Below are 24,313 nucleotides of genomic sequence, written 5' to 3'. Positions count from 1 at the left end.
ATAGGAAGTTGAACTATATTTGTTCTTGTTCCACCCAGTGGTTCTCAACTAGGTATGGTAGGATACCCTTAGAAGACATCTGAAAATGTATAGGGTGTTTGGGATAGACTGATGGGTGTCATGGGCATTTTGTGGCAATGATCTTAGGACAGTGACTTGTCACAGTCCAGCACAATGAAGACAAGTTCTCTCATTCAAAATGTCAACAGCTTCTCCAGGGAAAAAGAGTGAGTCTGCCCTCCTTCCAGCAATACTCCACAGTCCATAAAGTGAAGCAATATAGACATTAGAACATGGTGCTGGTCTCAGATAAACTTGTGTACAATCTGTTCTGACTTGAACTTGCTGTATGGCTTGGGATCATTTCCTAGATCCTGAACTTCGTTTTCTCGTCTAAATAATGCAGAAAACAATTATTAATATACATCATCTAGGGTGGTTCTCAGAATTATGGAACTCTTTATAGTACCTGGCTCAGTGTTTGGCTCAGGAAGTCATATAAATGTACACTATTACTAGAAGTGGAAAAAGAGGATGAAAGAGGAAGTCCAATATAGAGACTTAAATAAGCAAGATGTAAATTCAAGCAGAAAAGGGAGTCTAGAGCAGCACTGTCCATCCAAAAATATGGATCAAAAAAAAAAACTGCAATTTTTTTCAGCACATGCAACATTTAAATGTTCCCCAGCCACATTAAAAAAAAGCAAGAAACAGGTAAAATTAATTTTATTAATATCCAATATTTAAGTAACCAACTATATCCAAAAATTTTATTTCAATATATAACCAATATAAAAATCAGAGGCATTTTCAATTTTTTGGTATCACTTTCTTTCAATTTTATGTGTATTTTACTTACCCAGTGCTCAGCAGCCACATGGGGCACAAGACTACAGTATAAATGAATCCATCTCTTTCATTGACTGCTAACATTCAGTAATTAAAAGATTCTTACAAGTTAACATTTCAATGTGTAGAGGGTGGTTTCATAAAAGTCTCAAGTATTACATTTAGGAAATTTAACTCAGGATCTTCATATAAGCTGAGGCATGCCAGAGTTGTAGAATGTTTGATCTCAGTCATGAGTGGGCTCAATGAGTTGTAGGTTCCCATTCCAACTCTACAACTTCCTGTGTCCTTGAACAAGTTAGCTAGTCAAAAACCTGTGTTCTTACTTGCGAAAGAAATAATGGTACCAGCTTCCCTAAGGATTGCTATGAGGATCACGTACATAGTATTAGCCCAGTGCCTACAGAAATTTTCCAAATGTGAACTGTTGATATTTGCTATGTGGGTTGAGAAATAGGACAGAAGTCACAAGAATTCCAGTTATTCTTTACATATACACACAAGTATTTCAGAGTTGAATTACTTTTTTAATTACTTTTGTTAATAAAACAAGAGAACATTGTATGCTCTCAGAGCTGAGCGTTTGTCACCGTGAGTGCAATGATTTGTCCCTGTGGTCAGATATAACTCAACCTCTGGAAGACAGTCTGGCACCTGGTAGGTCCTCAGAAAGTTTATTAAAAGGATTTTGAGCTACAGAATTCCCGAGCAGTAGTTATAAACACACTATTGAAAGTATGATTACTAGCCAATGATGGTGATTTAATCTTTATTATTACATTTAAATTATAAGGTTTATGTAGCTGTTTTTCAATGAGAACAGTCTCTGCCACAAATTTAAGATCCTTGAGTTGATACAAAGTTCAAAAACACAAGGCAAGATTAATGATTGGTAGCTTATTAGCCACAGAAGTAGTTCTATATATAAATTACTAAAATATAATCTCAATATGGTATCCTCAAGGCTATCCCACTTATTCCATTTGTTAATGTTAAAACTCATCGCTAAATTCCTATAAAGTTTAAAAAAGCATGCAACACTGGTGTAGCACAAACAGATTTATTTACTAACCAAAGAGATGACCCTAATTTGAAACACTTTGAAATAGTTTAATTGTTTGTGATAAAGATAATTGAACGCAATAATGAAAAAAAAAACCAGCAGTATGGAGATTTGCTCATTGAACTGAGCTCGTTCATCCTCACAACTAATTTCTGTGCAAAATGATGATGGAGTTTTTATTCTACTTTTTCATAGACCCGAGTACAGGTAACATTGTTCATGACGCATACCTAGGAGAAAGAATGTCATTAAAAAGAGGCAAGTTAGTCTTACATCAGAGAGTAATGGTGGTAGTTGAATGCTAGGATCACAATCCTACAAAACATTGAAAATCTACTTCACAGATGGAGAAAATGCACTTGAGGATTCCTGGGTTTGAAAAGCTAGAACCTGTTATTTTATTTATGATGTGTATACGCTTTACTGAAAACTACCGATTTGCAATATCTAAACTATTTAGTTTTAGCAAATACTATTCCTCATTTTAAAGAAACAGAAAAATGTATGCTCAAGATTATATAGTCATTTTTTACAAACTGAAGGTTTGTGGCAACCCTGCATTGAATAAGTCTATGGAGCCATTTTTCTAACAGCATTTGCTCACTTTCTGTCTCTGTGTCACATTTTGTTAACTTTCACAATATTTCGAAATTTTTCATTATTATTATTATGTTGGTTGTGGTGATTAGTGATCTGTGATATTACTCTTATAATCTGGAGGCTGTTTTCAGCAAAAAGTATTTTTAAAATTAAAGCAGGTATATTGTTTTTTCAGACAGAAAGCTATTGCATACTTAATACAATAGTGTAAATATAACTTTTATATGCACTGAGAAACCAGAAAATTTATGTGACTCACTTTATTGCGATGTTCCATTTATTGTAGTGGTCTGGAAGCGAACCTACAGTATCTCTGAGGTGTGCCTGCACTGTAGACGGAGCAGCAGAACACGGACTAGACCCAGCTCCTGCTGTATCACCTTCTCTAGCTCCACAAAGGGCTTTCTTTCGTTATTAAGTATTCTTGTATTTATGTTGTTACTTGGCACTTTTTTTTCCTTCGACCTAGTTCTCCTGTTCATGATCAGTGATCTAGAACACTTATGTGAACTATGAATTCATATAAGACATAAGATGTCAGACACTTACCACCACTAATTTCCCATCTTCCAGTTTTCTTGTTATTGTGCTTTCCTTTCCATCCCATTCCTGATGTTGAACCAATGCGCCATCTGTAAAGTTGCAGACAGTCTGCCAAAATAAAGTATCCTTTTTAATCTTCCAGAGCACAATGAAAAAGAGTTTCTGTGACTTATAACCTCCTTAATCAACATTTTTTTATCTTTTCCCTTCTGAGTCTACTTCACCTCATTAACCCATACTAATTTCATTCATAATGTAGTTTGTGCTTTTCAATCTAGATGTCCCTTAAAACTATTTTTACAAAACAGATTAAGTTGTGAAATCAGTATTTTCACTAATTTGTCAAAACTCAATTCATAAAACAACTTGAGACTTTTTCATTAAGTTCTGGCCTGGAAGTAGTAAGAATGTTATTAATAGAGTTAATCATTCTGCAAGCTTCTGTGATATTACAAATTATAATTAACCTGAGTCTTTCTGCCATCAGCTGTGGTCTCTTCGAACTTCTCTCCCAGTTTACAGGAAAACTGTGTTGTTTTCAAAGTGCTCTCAGTTTTTATGCTGAGGTTTTTGCCATCAGAAGTGATGATACAGTCTGGTTTGGCCATCGCACCCACTTTTCGAAGAGCCATCCCCACTCCTGTAGAAAGTTATACCATGTTAGACACCTGGAAGACCAAAGTTCTCGTTTACATAATAAAAGCAGTAATTCAATTGCAATCACCACGATATGCATATTTTCAACTATTTAGTCATCAATGGGGAAGGCAATGGCACCCCACTCCAGTGCTCTTGCCTGGAAAATCCCATGGACGGAGGAGCCTGGTGGGCTCACTGGGAGTCGGACACGACTGAGCGACTTCACTTTCACTTTTCACTTTCATGCATTGGAGAAGGAAATGGCAACCGACTCCAGTGTTCTTGCCTGGAGAATCCCAGGGACGGGGGAGCCTGGTGGGCTGCCGTCTATGGGGTCACACAGAGTCGGACACAACTGAAGCAACTTAGCAGCAGCAGCAGCTGTCATCAGTAACAACTGTGAACATACACATATCCAGCGCTTACCAAGCACTAGTACCTGACGTATACTGTTCATGGAAGCCGGGCAAGGGCCTTGTGAGAGGTAGATAGTCTCCATCTGACAGATGAGTAAGTGAGGCATTGATGTAACTTACTCAAGCCCATCCAGCTAAGAAGGGAGGTGCTGAGAACCAACAACGCAGGCAGTCTAGCTCTAAATCTCAGCTTTAAGACACCATGCCATGTTGGCCCTCAGAAACTTAAGGAAGGTATCCTGACTTCTATAATTTCCTCAGTTCTGCCAACCACTGTATTATATGACTCCAGCACATAGTCTAGCACATAAGTCCCTGATAAATATTTGATTAGTAGACTACACAAAATCAGTATCAATCCTGAGATATTCAAATTGCAGTTTTGAGAGTTAACCGCACAATCATAATGCTAACAAACAGGAAAAACCTTACCCTCACAAATAGTATTTCAGAACTCTGTAACTCAGATTACTCTATTAATACATTTATTTTATAATCTATGTATTTCCCCCTAATATTAACATTTAGTAGGAAACTTGGTTCTAGGCCAAATCTGTTTCATGGATGAGGCGACCACGGCCTAAGCACAGTAACTGACTTGATGGTGAACACGCAGCCCGGCTTGACATGTCCCCGCGGAGCCTTCTCTTTTCCAGCTAGGCTCTGGTGCTTTGTTTCATTAGCTGAGTCATTATTTTCTCACTTTCGACAAATAAAGGGCTCTGCTCTTTCCACACTTTGATTGCTCTCTAATGAATTGTACCTTGACAACCTTCCTGACTCCAGAACTCTGGAAACAAGCCATCTGATAAACACGTTCGGTTTCAGTGGGCAGAGAAACTGCCTTCTGTGGTCCTCACTCAGGTGAACACACACATAAGTATTTCTCCTTTGTGAGTGCAGTTAGTTGCTTTTCGTCCAGAGTCACATTGATCAAGCCATAGAGCGGAGGGGAAAAAAAAAATACTGCCTTGTTTTATTCACAGGATCATAACACACTCAAGATTCACCAGAGCCAGACTTAACCAGCCATCAGCTAGAAGGTGTGTTTCTGAAGTACTTCAGGGTACTTTGGGGTCTAGGTCTTTGTAATGACTTCTTCACTCATTTAACATTTGGTAATAGAAAGTTACTATTTGCGGGAGGCTAGCTTCTAAAACGGAGAAGGCAATGACACCCCGCTCCAGTATTCTTGCCTGGAAAATCCCATGGATGGAGGAGCCTGGTAGGCTACAGTCCATGGTGTCGGGAAGAGTCGGACAGGACTGAGTGACTTCACTTTCACTTTTCACTTTCATGCACTGGAGAAGGAAATGGCGGCCAACTCCAGTGTTCTTGCCTGGAGAATCCCAGGGATGGGAGCCTGGTGGGCTGCCGTCTATGGGGTCACACAGAGTTGGACACGACTGAAGTGACTTAGCAGCAGCAGCTTCTAAAACAGCCCTACAGCCCCAGCAGTTGTGTCAGACAGAATCTTTGCTATGCTTCACTTCCTAGGGGCCTGTGACAAAAGTTCACCTTTGCCAATCTACCCAATGTCGCAATCAGCACTCTATCATTGTCACCGGCTTATGAAACAGACAACAGAAAATCCAACACCATTTTGAGCGAGAGAACTTGAATCTTCCTACAGAGACACATCCTCCCTTGGAAGGCTTTTAAAAAGTCAAGTGCCTCCCTCTGTAGAACAGGCTCTAGTTTCATCTAGGTCACTAGAACTGACTCAAATTTGTTCTTTTTTCTGGCTGAGTAGTAGTCCACTGTATATATGTACCACATCTTCTTTATCCATATTTATCTGTGGATGGACATCTAGATTGCCTCCATGTCCTGGCTATCCTAAAGAGTGATGGTATGAACATTGGGGTACACGTGTCTTTTACAATTTTGGTTTGCTCAGGGCATATACCCAGTAGTGGAGTTGCCAGGTATTAAGGCATATAAATGGAATCTAGAAAAATGATACTGATGAACCTACCTGCAGGGAAGGAATAGAACTGCAGATATAGAGAATGGACTTAATGACACAGTGAGGGAGGAGAGAGTGGGAGGAATGCAGAAGGGAGCATCAACACGCACACACTATCAGCTGCAAGATGGATGAGTGGCGAGAAGTTGTGTAGCACTGGGAGGCCAGTCAGGTGCTCTGTGATGACCTGGAGGGATGGGATAGGGGGAAGGGAGGGAGGCTTGGAAGGGAGCGGATATATGCATAATCATGGCTAGTTCCCCTTGCTGTACGGCAGAAATCAACACTGTAAAAATTTTAAAAATAATAATAGTTTTTAAAAAAAATCAAGTGTCTTGGGCAAGGCCACGCCCATCTTGGACGCAGTTGGAAAGCAGCTGAAGGACTGGCAGTTTCTGACTGCGGTTCCCGGCGAAGCCTCTCTGCGCTCCACCCTCTAGACGTAGAAGGCTGCAGGGCACCGCTACCCCGGGTACACTCGACCTCACCGCGCTCCTCCCACACGCCACCCGGCCACCGCAGCGCCCAGTCGAGCAGTGCCAACAGGTCACTGTCGCCAGCGCCACGCCTCTGAGCCCCGCTCCCGGGCGTGGAGAGAAGATGCCCTGATGCTCCACCGGGGGAGCCCGGCCAACCCAAAATGGCCCGCCGCACGCGGCGAAGGCGGGCGGGGGCTCTGAGGGTGGGGGAGATGCAGCCAAGAGCGCAATGGAAGCTGAAGCGGTAGCCCGGATTTCAGCGGGAAACCGAGTCCCGGTGTAGAAGAGGGAGGGGACCCTGCGCGCCACCTGGGAACAAAAGATGCGGCAAGGTGGGCCAGGGCAAGTGGGTGCGGCCACGACCGGGCGAGTGCGAGGGAGGACGATGGCAGAAGAGCGGACGAGTGGTGGGAGAAGAAAATTCGGGAAAGTTAAGAGGGCCGCCTGGAAGGGGCGAAAGAAAAGAAGCTTGGAGTGGGAGAGGAGTGAGCGCGCTAAAGGGCAGGAAAGCAGGGGTCGCGTGAGCCCGGGGAAAGCGGCAGAGAGCGGGGCAGATCGAGAGGCCGACGGTCCCGGGAATCCGGAGCGGGCGGGAGGCGCTCCCTCCGCTGCTAAACTGCGATGAGGGTGGGAGGTGGAGGATAATGGGGTCGGGGGTAGGCGGCCGCGCACGCCCAGCCTTTCAGCCTAGCACGCCGAAGGGGGCCTACGGCCAGACAGCCACACACACGTGCCACGTTGCCGCGCCGTATGGCGGGGAACCTCACCTACTTCCTTCATGTATTCGTCAAAGCCTTTGCTCTCCACTAAGCGCCATCTTCCTACCAGCTGCTGAACGGTGGCCATGGTGGGTCCGAGCGGACAGGCGTGACAGGCAAGCGGAGTAGGGTCGAGCGCCGGGAATCAGGCGTGCGGTTGCCGGGCCACGCGCGCGGCTTTATAAAGGCAGAGCGCGCGCGCGGGCGGTGCCCGGCGACCAATGAGAAGCGCGCCTCGTCCTCCCGACCCGCCCTCCGCGCCCCCTGGCCTGGTTCGTGGGGTCCAAAAGAGCTGAATTGCTCCACCTGCCGCAGCGGCTGGGGCTCCGCGGGCTCCTCCTGCAAGCTGGGACTAGTCCTAGTCCGACGCGCCCCACGCCGCCACGGACGCCAGCCCCTGCGCCGCCCGCGCCTCCGCACGCCCAGGAAGCCAGAGGGGCTACGGGCGGACCCGGCCCGGCTCTCCCGGGCCAGTTGATCCCATGCCAAGCTGCCGCCCCTCCTCCCGTTCGTAACACCCCCGAAGAATCGATTAGCCTTCGTTCGGTTCCCATTGCAGGAATTGATCAGTGGCTTAATTGACTGATCGGTAAACTTCTTCGCCTCTTTAATCACTGCTGGGGCGAGAGGTTGGGGGACAAACCCGCATCCCACACCCTCCTGAAATAACCTGTTCCCACCCTCACGCCACTCCCGGCCCAGCTGGGGCCTCGGAGGGTATCTAACCTGAGTTGAGTTAGGCTATCTTAATCAGAAGGTCTTGGGTGCGGGGAGATGTCCCAGGCAGTTCGGTTTCCAAACTCTGACTCTGTGGAAGGTTATCAGTTTAAGTGACTGCCATTGCTATTAAATGTTCTCATTCAAGTATGTTTTATTATTTACATTTTCAGCCGAGCGGAGCCCTGAACAATTTCTCCTCAGGCTCCCAAGTCTTTAGACTCCAGTGGTTCTCCTCTTCTCCTTTAATCTTGATACTACCCTGTATTTATTTGTAAGTAGAACGTTCTACTTTTCAAAGTGTGCCTGTCACAGGATCTTTGTGCTCCTGGGTTGCTGTGGGAGTGAGTTGGAGTGAGATGTGGAAATTGCCACACACAGAGGGTAGCCACCTTGGTGGAGATAGAATGCCTCCTTGCTACATGCTGTACTTCCTGGCCCCTTTATATCTGTTAATGCTGATGCCCACAGGATTTTTACTCAAGGGTGTTATCCCAATTTTCTGAAAGAGAAATGAGGCAGGGAAAGTTTGCAGAGTGGAAGAACCAGAATTCCTGTCCAGGTTCCTCTCGTTCTAGACTTTGTGAAATAGGACCACACCTGGCTGCCTCAAGCTCACCCGCCTCTTCATGGGATTAAGAGTAGAGGCTACATGCAGTCCCCCGAATTGTTCCAAGACACTAGTTCTTCTTGCACCTTCCCCAACAAACTGAAATCTGAGCTTGTCATTTCCCGGAATACCTCAGGACATTTACTCACCTGCAGTGTATTCTTGCCCTAATCCTAGGGTTACCTCAGTTTCCCTACTGGCAGCGTTTTAATGCTGAGAGACTCAGGTCACATAGTTGTGTCACTAAGGACTGGCATGTCCCGTACTTGAGGCTCAACTGCTCCCAGAAAATGTTCCTGTTCTGAGGGCAGCTGAGCACATCATTTGTCCAGCAGAGCAAGTGCTGTCTTCCAGACACTTGGCATGGTCACTGCCCCTGCCTCCCAGAGAAGCAGCTCCTGTGTGCTTGGACTTGCCTTCTTCATGTGCTAGGTCAACATGTTTGCCCATTTTTGTATAGAATATGGTAATAATAGCCAGGACTTGGTACTGGAATACTAGTTTTTAGATTATCATAATCAACCATGCAATAGAAATATCAAAAGGAAAATGACACCTTGATACTAAATACTTAAGTACTCAAGAAATCATTTTTATACCAGAGGCATTATCCAAAATTTAACTTTTAAACACATTCTTTGATGTGATGAGTGTGTGGATGAAAAAATGTGGCCTGCCAAGTCAGTAAACAAAGGATTTTGCAGGCCTCAGCCTAAACACCGCCCTGACTCTGCACCCTGAGGGGATTCAGGGTCAGAGAAAAGCAGAATCCTGGCCCTAGATAGGTAAGGTTCATATCAAAGGAGTGATCTCCATGAGCCCAGATTCTTGCAACTTTCCTGGTGGCTCAGTGGTAAAGAATCCGCATGCCAATGAAGGAGTTGTGGGTGCAGTCCTTAGTCGGGAAGATCCCCCGGAGGAGCAGCCCACTCCAATATTCTTGCCTGGCAGGCTACAGTCCATGGGGTCACAAAGGTCAGACTGAGAAACTACACAAGTATGTGCAGATTCTTGCCTCTTCCCATACAGAAGAAAGCGACACTGAAATCAAGTGCAGATACCTGGTTTTCTTTAACAGTAGTCTTTTGATGTTCTGACTATATGGTTTTAGTTGCAAAAACTCCTATATATCCTGGCTCTTCCCTTACCTCTTGCAACAGTTCCTCAGAGCTATCAGAGAGGTCATCTTCCAGGCTTAAGTCCTCAGGAATCCACCGAATAAAACATACTTCTCAATTTTGCCTATAGTCTATGGGATCTCAAAGAGTCGGAGACGACTGAGCCATTGAGCACACACACATTCAACTTTTAGCTTGTGCATTTTTTTCTGTCAACAAATGGGAATAATCCTTCTGTGGTTAAAACACATCGACAAAACAAAGATACAGGTCAAAATACCTGTTAGTGTCTCCCATGGGACAGAGCCAAAGGGCATGTTGATGGCTCTGTGACTCAGAGCAATGCACTTAATCCCTTGTTCTCTGATGCCTCTCAACTGTATTACAGACATGCAGAGAGATTGAAGCCAGGTTATTTCTAAGGTCCCTCAAGCCCTAAATTCAGATTCCCTTCCTTTCTTAAGAGTTATAGTAATGGACTGTGTGCCTTGTGCTCAGATGCTTTAGTTGTGTCTGACCCTTTGCAACCCCATGGACCATAGCCCTCCAGACTCTTCTGTCTATGAGATTTTCCCAGCAAGAATACTGGGGTGGGTTGCCATTTCCTCCTCCAGGGGATCTTCCTGACCCAGGGACTGAACCTGGATCTCCTGCATTGCAGACGAACTCTTTACTGCTGAGTCACCAAGGAAGCCCAGTAATGGATTACAAATTCTGAAAAACATTAAGTATTTCCTTAACCTTCAAACTAAATTCTGTTCTAGGCTACTTAACTTGAACCCAATATAAATGTAAAAATGAAAAATGCTATGAAAACAAATCTGATTAAAGTCTAGTATGACTTTATGGAACTGTGGACAGAGACCATCACCTGCCATTTCAGTAAACAAAGCATGTTGCTGTGGCCAGCAACATGATATAGCAGTGGTCCTGATGTGCGCCCTGAAGGGATTCAGGATGGAGGAAAAACAGCATCCTGGCCCTAGGTAGTTAAGATGCATATCAAAAAATAATTTCAATGAGCCCAGACTCTTGCGTCTTCCCACACAAGGAAAAACACTAAAATCATTGTCGTGAGATGTCCATTTTTGTGTTTAGCAGTTATCTTTTGATATTTGACTACTTAGGGTTTTTTGTTTGTTTTGTTGTTGTTTTCAGCAAAAGCTATATATCCTTTCTTCCTTATTTCTGCAGAGCAGTCCTCAGAGCTGAGAGGCTGAACCCCTGGCTTAAGTTCTTAGAAAGTTCACCAAATAAAATATAGTTCTCAACCTTTGGTTTGCGCATTTTTTTTTCAGCCTACAGAATGGTTGAGTATCTCTTCATTGAACAAAGGGAAGAGAATTATCACTTGGTTGAGATTAATTACATTAGGATACAGGGCTTCCCAGGTGGCACTAGTGGTAAAGAACCCACCTGCCAATGCAGGAGACATAAGAGACATGGGTTCAATCCCTGGGTCAGGAAGATTTCCTGGAAGAGGGCATGACAACCCATTCTAGTATTCTCACCTGGAGAATCCCATAAACAGAGTTTCCTGGTGGGCTCCAGTCCGTAGCGTCACACAGAGTACGACAGGACTGAAACGACTTAGCACACACAGGGAAGAAGTGCCAATAACTTTGCTGCAGCCTGTCTTTAAAAGCAGAAGGAGCCCTGCTGGTCATCAGTTTTAGGGGCAGCACAGAGACCATCAATACAGGTGTCACATCATGTGTTCCATCATGCTAGAGGATAATAAAATAGTATTTATTCTTGTAGGTGAAAATGGCTGAAGAATCCTGAATTACTCTAGCATCTCTTCACCCAGTGGCTCTACAAGACAACCAATTATAAGACAGATGAAGTTTTCTTTAATATCTTTGAACCTCAGTTCTCTCATCTATGGAATTAAGGAGGTAAGGATTAGACTAATTGATTTCTTAGATCTCTTTCAGTTTATGAAGTAGTCTTGCAGTAGTTGATAGCCCTGAAGAAAATACTCAAAATTACTCTATTTCCACCTAGTGGTAAAATGAAGTATTTCTTGCAGCTTTTCTTGGGTAATAACCTGTCAACTTCCACAATCACACGATACCTTTGATGCATATCATATAATTTTGCTTAAAGACAAGTTCCCAGTTTCAGTTTGTATAGATGAATGTGCCTCCCACAGAGTTAGTTATAATGTGTAAACATCTCCTAAGACAGCAAGCATTGGTGACCTAGAAGCGCACAGCTGGTTGAAAAAGAGAGCACCACATTAAATGAATCACTACAGATTACAGAAAGCAATCCATGTTCAAACCATTGAGTCTTCTCGAAGTGTATTCCCAGATTAATCCAAAAAGGAGGAGAAAAAGCCAAATGATCTCTACCAAATGTTACTTTTCAAATTTTAGTGTGCAGATCACTCAGGGATCTTCTTACAGTACAGATTCTGATATAGCAGTTCCAGAATAGGACATAAGACCACACATTTCAAAAAAAAAAAAGACCACACATTTCTAAGAAACTCCTAGGTGATGCCAATACTGGAGTCTAGGGACCTTGCCTTGAGTAGCAAGGCTGTAAAGTGAGCACAAATTTGCCTAAGGCTTTGCCACACGTGGCTGACTTTCACTTCAGTGCATGTGTATTTTCTGACCATATCCCCATAAAAATATATAGGAAAAATGGGAAATCAAACAAACTCACTCCCAAAATTATCTCACTCAACATTTTGACTTTTTTCTTATTCTGTTGTTGTCCAGTCACCAAGTCATGTCCAGCTCTTTGCAACCCCATGGACTGCAACATGCCATGCTTCCCTGTCCTATACTGTCTCCCAGAGTTTTCTCAAACTCATGTCCATTGAGTTGATGATGCCATCCAACCATCTCATCCTCTGTTGTCCCCTTCTCCTCCTGCCTTCAATCTTTCCCAGCATTAGGGTCTTTTCAAATGAGTCAGTTCTTTACATCAGGTGGCCAAAGTATTGGAGTCTCAGCTTCATCATCAGTCCTTCCAGTGAATGTTCAGGGCTGATTTGCTTTAGGATTGACTGGTTTGTTCTCCTTGCATTCCAAGGGACTCTCTAGAGTCTTCTCCAGTGGTGATAGCCGCAGGCTTAATCGCTCAGTCATGTCTGACTCTTTGCAACCCCATGGACTGCAGCCTGCCAGGCTCCTCTGTTCATGGGGATTCTCCAGGCAAGAATACTGGAGTGGGTTGCCATGCCCTCCTCCAGGGGATCTTCCCAACCCTGGGACTGAACCCAAGTCTCCTACTTTGCAGGCTAATTCTTTACCATCTGAGCCACCACAGCACCACAATTCAAAAGCATCAATTCTTTGACATTCAGCCTTCTTTATGTTCCAACTCTCACATCCGTACATGACTACTGGAAAAACCATAGTTTCAACTATATGGACTTTTATCAGCAAAGTGATGTCTCTGCTTTTTAATAGAGTGCTGTCTAGTTTCATCATAGCTTTTCTTCCAAGAAGCAAGCGTCTTTTAATTTCATGACTGCAGTCACTGTCCACAGTGATTTTAGAACCCAAGAAAGTAAAATGTGCCACTGTTTCCACTTTTTCCCCTTCTATTTGCCGTTAAGTGATGGGACCAGATGCCAAGCTATATTTCTCTCTGTTCACTGGAAAGCATGATAGGAAGCTTCACATGGGGAAGGGAGATGAATAATAGTTTTAATCTCTTCGTTAAATCTTATAGCCAGTTTTCTGACGCTGACCCTTTCTGGCATGTCTTGCTCTAGACGTGCTTTGAATACTCAGCTTAAAACCAGATATTCCATAAGAAATCCCATTCGAAATCAGTTCCAAAAGTATATGCTAATAGTAGATAGAGCATGGAGCTGCGTCTTGTCTGAGGGCTGTAGCAGCAGAATTTTCCAGATGAGAAAAAGTCAGGGAGCCACAGTACTTAAGGCACACTTAAGGTTCTTAATCCTTCAGTGGATCCAGCTGCAACAAGGAACTGGCAATGACCAGCATCCTTCAATGGAAGGTTGTTCTATTTTGTTTTAGATGATAAGATTATTTCTTATTAAAGTACTTCTAAGAATGGAGTGATTTTATGAACTTTGTCTTTTTACTTAAAGCAATTTGATTCTTACACAATGTGACTGCTGTAACTAACCATTACAACTGTCCAGTTGCTAAATAATTCATGGTAACTCTGTGCTTGCTAAATTAACTGGACTAGAGGATAGCTAGAGGGAAAACGAGACATTGCAAGTGTCACAATAATAAAAGATTATTAGTTTCAAAACAAGGCAGAGGTCATAGTGGCTCATCTCAGTGTGAGACAAATCCATTTCCCTTACTTACAGAGGTCTTCCTGCTCTCCAGAATTATGTGTTATTGGGCATTGATTTCATTATTAGCTCACAGCAACAGATTGTAGAAATATGTAATTTGGCTAACCCTCTCATGCCTCATGTGGGCAGCATTCGAGGTGTCTAAAGGCACAACACTCAAAGGGGCATCTTGAAGTGGGGCAACAGAATGCTTGCAGAGCTTCCCAATAAACACAAAATTATCAGAAAAACACTAACTTCACCAGGCAATACAACCTCAAGACAACTATCCTGGCAACCCCACCTCTAAGCATATTGCCACTTCTAACATACATTATATTATGCACAAAGGCCAGATCTGGCCGGCCACATACACACAGACAAATTTATAAAAGACACTTTTGCCCTCTTATACTTGCAAAGAACAAAAACCTCCAAATAATATTTTTCCACTGTGCTATGTGCTGTGCTTAGTTGCTCAGTCATGTCTGACTCTTTGTGACCCCATGGATTGTGGCCTGCCAGGCTCCTCTGTCCATGGGGATTCTCCAGTCAAGAATACTAGAGTGGGTTGCCATGCCCTCCTCCAGAGGATCTTCCCAACCCAGGGATCAAACCCAGATCTCCTGCATTGCAGGTGGATTCTTAACCATCTGAGTCACCAGGGAAGCTCCAGAATACTGGAGTGGGTAGCATATCCCTTCTCCAGAAGATCTTCCCAACCCATGAATCAAACCGGGGTCTCCTGCATTGCAGGCGGATTCTTTACCAGCTGAACTACCAGGGAAGTGGCCAAATTCTTTTCTGGCAGATTATCACTATCCCGTTTTTCAGTCCCACCTTCCATATGCTATTCTACGATTGAGTGTTTTTCTCTCCAGATTTTAACACCATTTGACCATTTCTCTTTATTGATACTTTTTACTGGAATTAATGATTTTTCAAATCCAACATACAAAATAACTTGCCCTGAGCTTTTTACCCTGATGGGTCAGACCCATTGCTTCCTTTTGCCTGAATTATCTTGTAAGAAGAGCCATCAGAATTTAATAACCTACATAATCCAACTGAAGGTGCTTCCTGGATTCTCTCTGAGCCCCTGAACTTGGTGGTGGGAGACCTACCCCATCATCCCTTAGAGGCATGCCCAGCACTGCAAAAACAACATCGCGGGATTCTGTGCCCTACCTTAAGGAGCCAAGAGGCAGGATAAGTACTTCCCTTCATCTACCTGTGAACACCGCAGACATTTTTTGTTCACCTGCCCACTTCAGCACTGACTAAAGATATAAATTCAGCAGCATGTACTGAAATGTTTGTTTTATTCCTCTAAGTGTTATCCCCATGTTGTCTTGCCTCTTTTGTTCCTGAATGCCTTCTTTTACAACAATGAATGACTGTTAATAATGAGAAGCCAGTTTGCATTTCCAATGAACCACATCCTGTTTTGTGGGTTGGCTAGATGCTGTGATTTCCTACAAGAACTGGGAGCTGAGTGGATGTTACCCATTGAGGTCAACCATGATCTCGGTTTGGATCTATTTTAGAAGGTGGATAAAGAATATTTGTGCCACAAATCTCAGATCTTGTCATCATCTTGTAGATTCAAAATACTTTATTAAACCCTCAGTACAAAGTTGAGGCTCCTAATGGCTCTTCTGCCCTGGTAGATTAGCAGAACTAAACACTGTTTTTGACAGTGCAAGATGTATTGCCTATATGTCTCAGATAGCCGTAGGACAAGTCTGAGCGATGGCTGTTGTCCTGTTGTAATTATAAACAGTACTGTCACTCAAAGTAGCTCAAATTGAATGATATTGGATGAAGAGTTGTAAAATGCAATTCTTGCCTACCAGGCAGCTCTAAAGACTAAATTTCAAGTATGACATTACCATGGGACTCTAATAACCATCTAATGTAAAACCTGAAGATTTTTTTACGGCAGAGGAGAAAGGCTGTGAGGCATAGTCAGTCTTTCCCTACTCACATGACCTTACACAAATACGTCATGTGTGCACTGCTCTGCTTGCCCACAAATGAAAGACAAACACAGCTATCCACACGTGACAGACTCCTTTGATTCAAGTCAGCTTGCATTTTTATACTGCCTAACAATTATGTGGAATAGGATGCAGTCCTTGTTTTCAAGGAGTTTGTCATCTAAGTTTATATCAACCAAGGAACTTGCATTTATGCAATTTTTTCATTTTATCAACATTTATTAAAACATTTCTCTCTTAGCTCTGAAACTTCTCAAGTTTTAAATGCCTCTGAAAACATCACATAGATTCATTTTATCTTTGTGACATTAATTGAACTTTTCAAGAAGATACCACAGTCTTCTGGGTGGGGGGTTATGGGGGTGGGGCGGGGTGGTGACTGCATATATTGTCCTAATTACTTTTGACTCTAGATTTTTGATTGTTTGTTTGAACATGTCATCTCTTTGACAGGAATGAGGTGAGTGTACTGAATGATATATCCTGTTGAAAACTAATGTGCCAAATGCCACAGAACCACCTGAGGTAACATTCACTAAGATCAGAAAGATCTTGACTACAAAATACTTGGTTAGAGAGCATGAAGCAACCCACATCATGACTCCAATCACCCTGTGTTTCAAAGTTAGTTCATCGCCATGAACCTGGGAATAAACTGACATTTGGCTGTCCCTAACATTGTGAGATACTCAACTTTCATAATAAAATCTGCCAGTGTGCAAGTCACAACAGGGATTCTCCACCACCCCAGTCAGGCTGGGTAAGGACCAGAAAATCCTGCTGTGTTCCCCTTACTGTGTCAATGACATCCTCTTTGGAAAGAAGAAACTCAGAAGCAAAGCTTAATAATTTTCCCACACACCTCTGATACCTTTGTCTTTCAGTAGAAATTATAACTGGTTCCTGGAAGAAGAATATGACTCTGTTATGACAAGTTTGATTGTATTTATCATACAATACAAAATATTATTACTTCTGCAGCTATATTATCAGTATATCATACAAAGTAATAAAAACTCTAGTCAGTCGAGGAAAACACATAAAACTATCATAACAAATCCTCTGAGAAGTCACAGACCCAAACCAGTCTTGCAACAGACAGGCTCCTTAAACTAAAATAGATCCTAACTTCCTTTCTTGTCTGCTCTTCTAGAGTAGGACCAGCTTCTGGAAACAGAAATGAATGTCACTTACTGGCGTCCCTTTGAATGTTACTTACTACATGAAAGTTATTTTATGCCACTTACTATATGAAAAAAACAGGGTTCCCCCCCATTATATTGTATATCTTTCCATTTTATTTTATTTTTGCATTATACTTGACATAATCATTTCTGAGATATATTTACAGAAACAGAAGTTGGGCTCCATTAGGAACAGAAAATCATAACTTTCTAATATCTCATTTTGAAAGCAAGTAGGGATGTAAATTGGGCTTCTTAGGTGGCTCAGCGGTAAAGAATCCGCCTGCCGACACAAGAGATGCAGGAGATACAAGTTCAGTTGCTGGGTTGGGAAGATCCCCTGGAGGAGGAAATGGCTACCCACTCCAGTATTCTGGCCTGGAGAATCCCATGGACAGAGGAGCCTGGCAGGCCAGTCCATGTAGTCACAAAGAGTTGGACACGACAGAGCAACTGAGCTCCCACACACAGGTATATGAGTCATAACTGGAAACAAGATAAAAATCGCTTCATAAATCATAAAAAAACCTTCAGTAAACCTTTTATTTATCACTTGCCAGTATACACGAACCTTGTGAAGAATGTAGCAACAGGTTCCCATTCACTTTCATCTTTCCGAGCTAGTGGCAGCGGCCCCACATTTTGTAGAGCAGGGCTCCATTTCTTTCACACACTGACTTTCTCAACCCCAACCCTGAAGGCCTCTACCCTGAGGAAATTGAAGTCATTTTTGCATATTCAGAAGTTAAACTTGATCGCTGGTTCCCACACCCAAGTCACTGAATTTTTATTTGCACATTTTGGCAGTAATTTCTAGTCAAACCTGATCGCAGTCCCATTAGCTGTCAGTTAGGCCGACATGTTATTAGTAAATCCCTGAAAGTCAGATTGTCTCATTTCTGAATGGGAGTGTATGATTTGAAATCAGAACTAAAGGAGGATCTTAAAATTTTAGAGTTGGGACGAATTATAGATGTCTTCTACTTCAATGTAAGCCCATTTAGATTTCTCTTAGTACAAATAAATTCAACCTCTCACTTAAATCCTTTTAGGGACGGAGACATTGCTTCCCCACCAATAAGTCCTTTGTGCATTTAACTGGGAGCAAGCCAATGTCACTATGTACTGAAATATTCTTTCAGTGATTTCTAGCTGTTGGTCTTAGTTTGACCCTTTGGAATAACAGAATGCTCACTGATTTTCTCATGGTAGGCCTATAAGGTCCGTATGTATTTGATGATGATACTTAACACAAACAGTTGCTTAGAAATCCAAATACATTGTATATAAGGTACTTTGGATAAAGAGAGAACTATAGATAAAATTGTATAAAATATACATTATGTGTATGTGTATATAAATGTGTGTGTACATATATGTATATGTGGGTGCATGTATATATATATACTCTATCTTTATATATATACATGGGGAGAGAGAAGTATTAATTACAGAAAAAGGAATAGTGAAAAAAATAGTAATTCTAATTACATTTTAAATTTAGAATAAGCAAGAGGCTAGGAAGGGCTTCCCAGGTGGTGCTAGCGGTAAAGAACCCTCCTGCCAATGCAGGAGACATAAGAGATGTGGGTACAATCCCTGGGTCTGGAAGATCCCCTGGAGGAGGGCATGGCAACCCACTTCAGCGTTCATGCCTGGAGAATCCCATGGACAGAGGAGCCTGGTGGGCTACAGTCCATGGGGTTGCAAAGAGTCAGACATGCCTAAAGCGACTTAGCATGCAAGCAGAGGCTAGACAGGATCACATAATAATAACTAAAATCTTGTTTAACGTGGCTATTACAAAATATTCAGAAAAAGAATCATTTCCACTCTACTCAACATAATTAGAGTATTTCATAATCCAACTGCAACTATTGCTTCAGAATGCAGTTTTTCCAGAGTAAGTAAGCAATAACAGAATCCCAAATTACAGGTTTATGAAGAATATCGGATATATTCAGAGATTATTTAAGTATTAGAAACACTTTATAGGGAGAAATATTAAAGTGAAAAATGAGAAGAGGATTAGCCTAAATTATTTCTATCAGTTCATATTTGGCCTATGATAATAATAGTTAATAATTGATGATTAGAGCAATACTTATGTGTGGATTTTAAATAGCTTTGGGAAACAGCACTAAAATTAATTATGCAGTTGTTTAGCCTTCACCCTTATTCCTTAGGAGAGCCATGTATCAAAATGACAATATGCATCACATAAACACACACACACACACACACACACACACACATGATTTGCTCACTATTTAAACCATAACAAGGCCTTTATGGTTTCTTAGAGAAACGTTTTTTAAAATGTCGTAATTACTGTGGTCTCATTTCTCTTTTACCTTCCCTCAATTGGATAAGCTTATCTTAAAAGGACTGTTTAAGAATTGAGTTAGAGCAACTTTCATCTCCTTCTTAACTCTATGCAGCAATATCTTAAGATATGACAGGCACAGGAATAGACATCACTCATAAAACAATACTTTTATTAATTATCCACCCTAATGGCATAATGGTACAGTTGAAAGAACAGTGTCCTAAAAATGTAGGAAACCCTAGTTCTAAACTCTTTTGTCCTGCTACAGAATAACTGTGTAAACTTAGATTTCTATTTCCTCATCCGAAAAATGAGAACAGCGTAAATCAAATTTTCAAGGATATACATATTAATTTCACAAAGCATTTCTTTGACAACCTAAAAGGAAATCTACATTGACAAAAAAGAACAAAAAAACTCCGAGTTGTGTCCTTTAATCATTTATCATCTGTTTATAAGGGTTAAACACAATGGTTGAAAATTAAAATACATGCCATTAGCTGTTCTCAGATCCCACCACCTGGGCAAATCCTTATTATTGTTGTTCAACCTGTCTACCCTGCAAGAGAGCTTGCTGAAGGGGACATTCCAAGCAGAAATGGAAGAGTTCTCTGAGTCAAGAAAACTGCAAGTAAGAAATTCTCAGTGATAAGAGGTGGAGATGGATTCTCCAAAGAATCCACAGTTGCATCTTATGGGGGAAAAAAAACAGTAGGCAGCTTTAAATACTCACCAAGAGCAATTTGTTGTTCGTTCACCAAGTTGCGTCCAACTCTTTGTGACCCCATGGATGGCAGCACACCAGGCTTTCCTGTCCTTCACCATCTGCCAGAGTTTGCCCAAACTCATGTCCATTGAATCAGTGATGCCATCCAACCATCTCATCCTCTGTTGCCCCCTTTTCCTCCTGCCCTCAGTCTTTCCCAGGGTCTTTTCCAATGAGTCAGCTTTAAACATCAGGTGGCCAAAGTATTGGAGCTTCAGCTTCAGCGTCAGTCCTTCCAATGACAGTCCTTCCAACCCCTTCAGGGTTGATTTCCCTTAAGATTAACTGGTTTGATTTCCTCGCTGTCCAATGGACTCTCCAGAGTCTTTTCCAACACCATAGTTTGAAAGCATCAATTTTTCAGCACTCAGCCTTCTTTATGTTCTAACTCTCACTAAGAGCAAACAAATGCCAAATATATTTTACCATTCGAATATTGTAAATAAGTTTCACCTCAAACTATTCCAGTCAAATAAGATTTTTTTTTACTCTATTTTTTTTTTTCTTCTTTTCCGCAGCAAAATAGCAGACAGAGGTAGCCTCAAGGAGGCAGGATGATAATTGAGGAGAGGTCTCCATATTCCCGCATAGAAGTTTTCCAGGCTGTGCAGAGGCTATGAGGGGGCAGGAAACTGCTTTCTTCTTGCACAGTGAGACGATCCACTCTTTAAACCTTTCAGTTACATGTGTATTCACTTAACGCCTGTGAAATGTGCAAGAGTTACTCCCGTTCCTCCTCCTCATTAACCCCACTCTCTCTTTTTTCCCCGTGTACTAGGAGATTCCATCTATGGGGTCGCACAGAGTCGGACAGGACTGAAACGACTTAGCAGCAGCAGCAGCAGCAGGAGATTTCTACCATTTCTTGAAATAATTGCCAGGGTTATGCCAGATATATAGATCAATTAAGTCAAATGATGCCTCTGAAAACAAATGGTAAGAAGATAGTGTCAGCAGATTTGAGCATGAAAGCCTCACTTTTAGGTTGCTGGGGGATTTTTTTGTGGTTTTTTTTTTTACCATCACCAGACACTTGATGATGACAATACCACCCTTCATATGACTCCATGTGCCAAAAAATGTAGTTAAGAATGTGCATGCATGCATGTTAAGTCTCTTCAGTCTTGTCTGACTCTTTGTGACCCTATGGACCGGAGCCCACCAGGCTCCTCTGTCCATGGGATTTTCCAGGCAAAAATACCAAAGTGGGTTGCCATGCCCTCCTCCAGGGCATCTTCCCCAGCCAGGGATCAAACCCGCATCTCTTACCACTGGCGCCACTTGGAAAGTCCAATTAAGAATGTTGGTGCTCTGCTAGAAAATGGCAAATTATAATTGACCATTCATGTAATTAGAAAAGGCAACCAAGAGGTTGAGAATAGATTTTGTGATCAAAGAAACTTTGGGTGCTGAAAATACCATGGAGATTAAGCCTCTGTTTACCTTCTGTTTATTAAGGATTATGTTACCTTCTCTTCTTTACCATTTAAGACATGGGAAGCTGGGAGGGGACATTCTCTTTCAGGCTACATGTTTAACTTGCTTGTTCAGTTCCTCCTTAACATTAGCAGGATGAGAAATTGTGTATACACATAAAACCTCGCAAAAAGAACATCATTCTCTTTTCTTTCTCATACCATCTCCACTCTCACCAAACTTTTCTGAGATGAGCTAAAGTGATTAATGTATTTCATTTTGTAAATGTACTTCTGGAATTGTCCCTGGCACCCAGGATTATCCAAGGTAAATAAGCATCTCTTACAGCTTTTCTCTTAATAAAGTGAAAAGTAAGTATAGTTTAGAAGAATTTCTGAAATAAGATTATTGGGATTTATAAGGAACTTTCATAAAAGAATTTGACCTACTTAAAAGAAGTGGGACAGAAGTTTTCGGCACCTTTGTTGGTTCAATTAACACTAGCTTCTAGAATGGTGCATTACAGAAGCCCTGGCACCTTTAGAATGTCGATCCAAACGCTGTGATAACCACAGAAACATTAGGAAGACCTCAGCATTCATTTGTATTGTGACTACAACACGGTGTCCAGGCTTAATGAACTTCTACCTTCTGAATGGCTTAATCTGATGTTGCTGTTTTCAGACCACTGAATCAACAACAATACAAAGGTGATTTTACACTGGTTACTCACACCTAAGGTCATCACACTGGTGCCCTAGATAGGTTATTAATTGTTTCCATTTACAGCATACTCCAGAAAACAGTTCCAGATAGAGGGCCAACACTTGCAGCCAGGGAGTAGGTCACAGTGACTAGAGTCCAGGAAAACAGTTGAGTCACTGTGGGTGGAAGAGATAAAACCTGCACTAGGACAGGAGTTATGCTTCCCATGAGCACCCAACCTTATTAACAAATATCAAAACTAAGGACAAAAAGTTAGGGTAGGAACCCTCAGAAGGCTGACAAGGTTGTACATTCATACAACCACTTCAAGAATCTATTTGGAATTATCTGCTATACCTGAAATTTTACACCAAGAGGCATACAAAAATGCTTATGGTGGTGTTATTTGTAACACCTCCCCCAAATGGAAAGAACTCAAAGGTTCACAACAGAAGAATGAGTTTTTTTAGTGTGACATACAGTGTCTCCTACATCCGAACCTTCAAGTTGCAAACTTGCAAAGAGGCGAACATTCATTTGCATGTCCAGTCATGTAAGTTAGTTCACGCATCTGGTGTCCATTGTCACATGTGTGCCTCCTCTACAAGAGATTCTGCTTTTGTGTACTTTACTGTACAGTACTGTATAGCACATTGGAGTACTGGATCTTTATTTCAAGCCCAGGATGTCTGGAAGCAAGAAGGTAGATAGAACTAAATCCAGCAAGGAACCAGATACTGCGCCATCGATGTCAGTCATGAGTAAAATTACAGCTTGCCCTCCGTCTCCTATTGCTGACAGTCCTTCAGCTCTACCATTTCCCACCCCTCCTCCGGTCAGTTACTCTTCTTGCCTGTTCACTTGATGCCAGCCCCTATATGCCGGCTGTCGTACTCTACTACTGTACTTATCAAGATACTGTCAGATTTAAAATGTTGTCTTTATTTTTTGTGTTTGTTTTTTATGTATTACTTGTGTGAAAGCATTATAAACATATTATAGTATAGTACTGCATAGCCGATTGTGTTACTTGGGTACCTAGGCCAACTGTGGACTTTAGAACAAATTGGACTTACATTTTTACATAGGGGACTTGCTGTATTCATCCAGTGGAATGGTATTCAGCAGTGAAAATGAAAGAACTATGGCTACTTGCAACCACTTGGATGAATCGCATAAAGTGGCTAAGACTCTGCACTGCCACTGCTGAGCGACTAGGTTCAGTCTCTGGTCAGGGAACTAAGATCCCACAAGCCACCTGGCATAGCCAAAAAAAATTCAAAAATAGGTAAAACTCACCTAAGGAGGAGCTATTGGGAAGGGAATAAGGGGGCTTCAGAGCACTGGGAAAGCTTTCTGTCTGAATGATTACATGAGAGATTTCATGTTGGTGATATTTCACCAAGCTGTACACATAGAGTCTGTGTATTCTTCTCTCTTTAATGTTAGGCTTTAGTTGGGAATGTTTCTTAGTGAAAGAACTATGAAATATCTTGTCTCCAGAAAAAAAATTGTGAGTGGGTCAATAAAATTCTACATGTATTACTAATCCTAGCTTATAAAAGAATCCTCTTATTGTTTTAATTGTTTTTGTTGTTCAGTCGTTAAGTCGTGTCCAACTGTTTGCGACCCCATGGACTGCAGCACACCAGGCTTCTCTGTCCTTCACCATCTCCGCGGAGTTTACTCAAACTCATGTCCATTGAGTTGGTGGTGCCATCCAACTATCTCATCCTCTGTTGCCGCCTTCTCCTCCAAAGAGTCAATTCTTCACATCAGGTGGCCAAAGTATTGGAGTTTCAGCTATAGCCTCAGTCCTTCCAATGAATATTCAGGGTTGATTTCCTTTAGGATTAACTGATTTGATCTCCTT

General features: G+C 42.0%; 1 protein-coding gene and 1 long non-coding RNA gene across 2 annotated transcripts; one reads left to right on the top strand and one right to left on the bottom strand.

Moving 5' to 3' along the window:
• Positions 1 to 1,601: 1,601 nt before the first annotated feature.
• On the bottom strand, positions 1,602 to 7,498 carry FABP5 (fatty acid binding protein 5). The gene is made up of 4 exons (XM_043483597.1): positions 7,326 to 7,498; positions 3,523 to 3,695; positions 3,062 to 3,163; positions 1,602 to 2,142 (listed from the first exon to the last, which is right to left on the bottom strand). Exons 1-4 carry the CDS (start codon positions 7,402 to 7,404, stop codon positions 2,089 to 2,091), a joined length of 408 nt encoding a protein of 135 aa, XP_043339532.1. The 5' UTR covers positions 7,405 to 7,498; the 3' UTR covers positions 1,602 to 2,088.
• Positions 6,679 to 23,982, top strand: LOC122451072. Its single transcript, XR_006272302.1, has 3 exons — positions 6,679 to 6,890; positions 11,523 to 11,659; positions 20,838 to 23,982. It is a non-coding gene; the product is annotated as an uncharacterized LOC122451072 (long non-coding RNA).
• The last annotated feature ends 331 nt before the right edge of the window (positions 23,983 to 24,313 follow it).

This window comes from Cervus canadensis, chromosome 12 (genome assembly GCF_019320065.1).
Source record: "Cervus canadensis isolate Bull #8, Minnesota chromosome 12, ASM1932006v1, whole genome shotgun sequence".
Lineage (NCBI taxonomy): Eukaryota > Metazoa > Chordata > Mammalia > Artiodactyla > Cervidae > Cervus > Cervus canadensis.
Note: the sequence above shows the minus strand (reverse complement) of the source record. Positions and strands in the feature narration are given on the sequence as shown.

What these genes read in the sequence shown, in the direction of transcription:
- FABP5 (XM_043483597.1), bottom strand. Translation starts at nt 7,404, where the DNA reads ATGGCCACCGTTCAGCAGCTGGTAGGAAGATGGCGCTTAGTGGAGAGC. An exon ending in CTGATGGCAGAAAGACTCAG is followed by an intron (nt 3,164 to 3,522) that starts GTTAATTATAAT and finishes TTATTTTGGCAG; the next exon opens with ACTGTCTGCAACTTTACAGA. An exon ending in AAGATGGGAAATTAGTGGTG is followed by an intron (nt 2,143 to 3,061) that starts GTAAGTGTCTGA and finishes TCTTTCTCCTAG; the next exon opens with GTATGCGTCATGAACAATGT.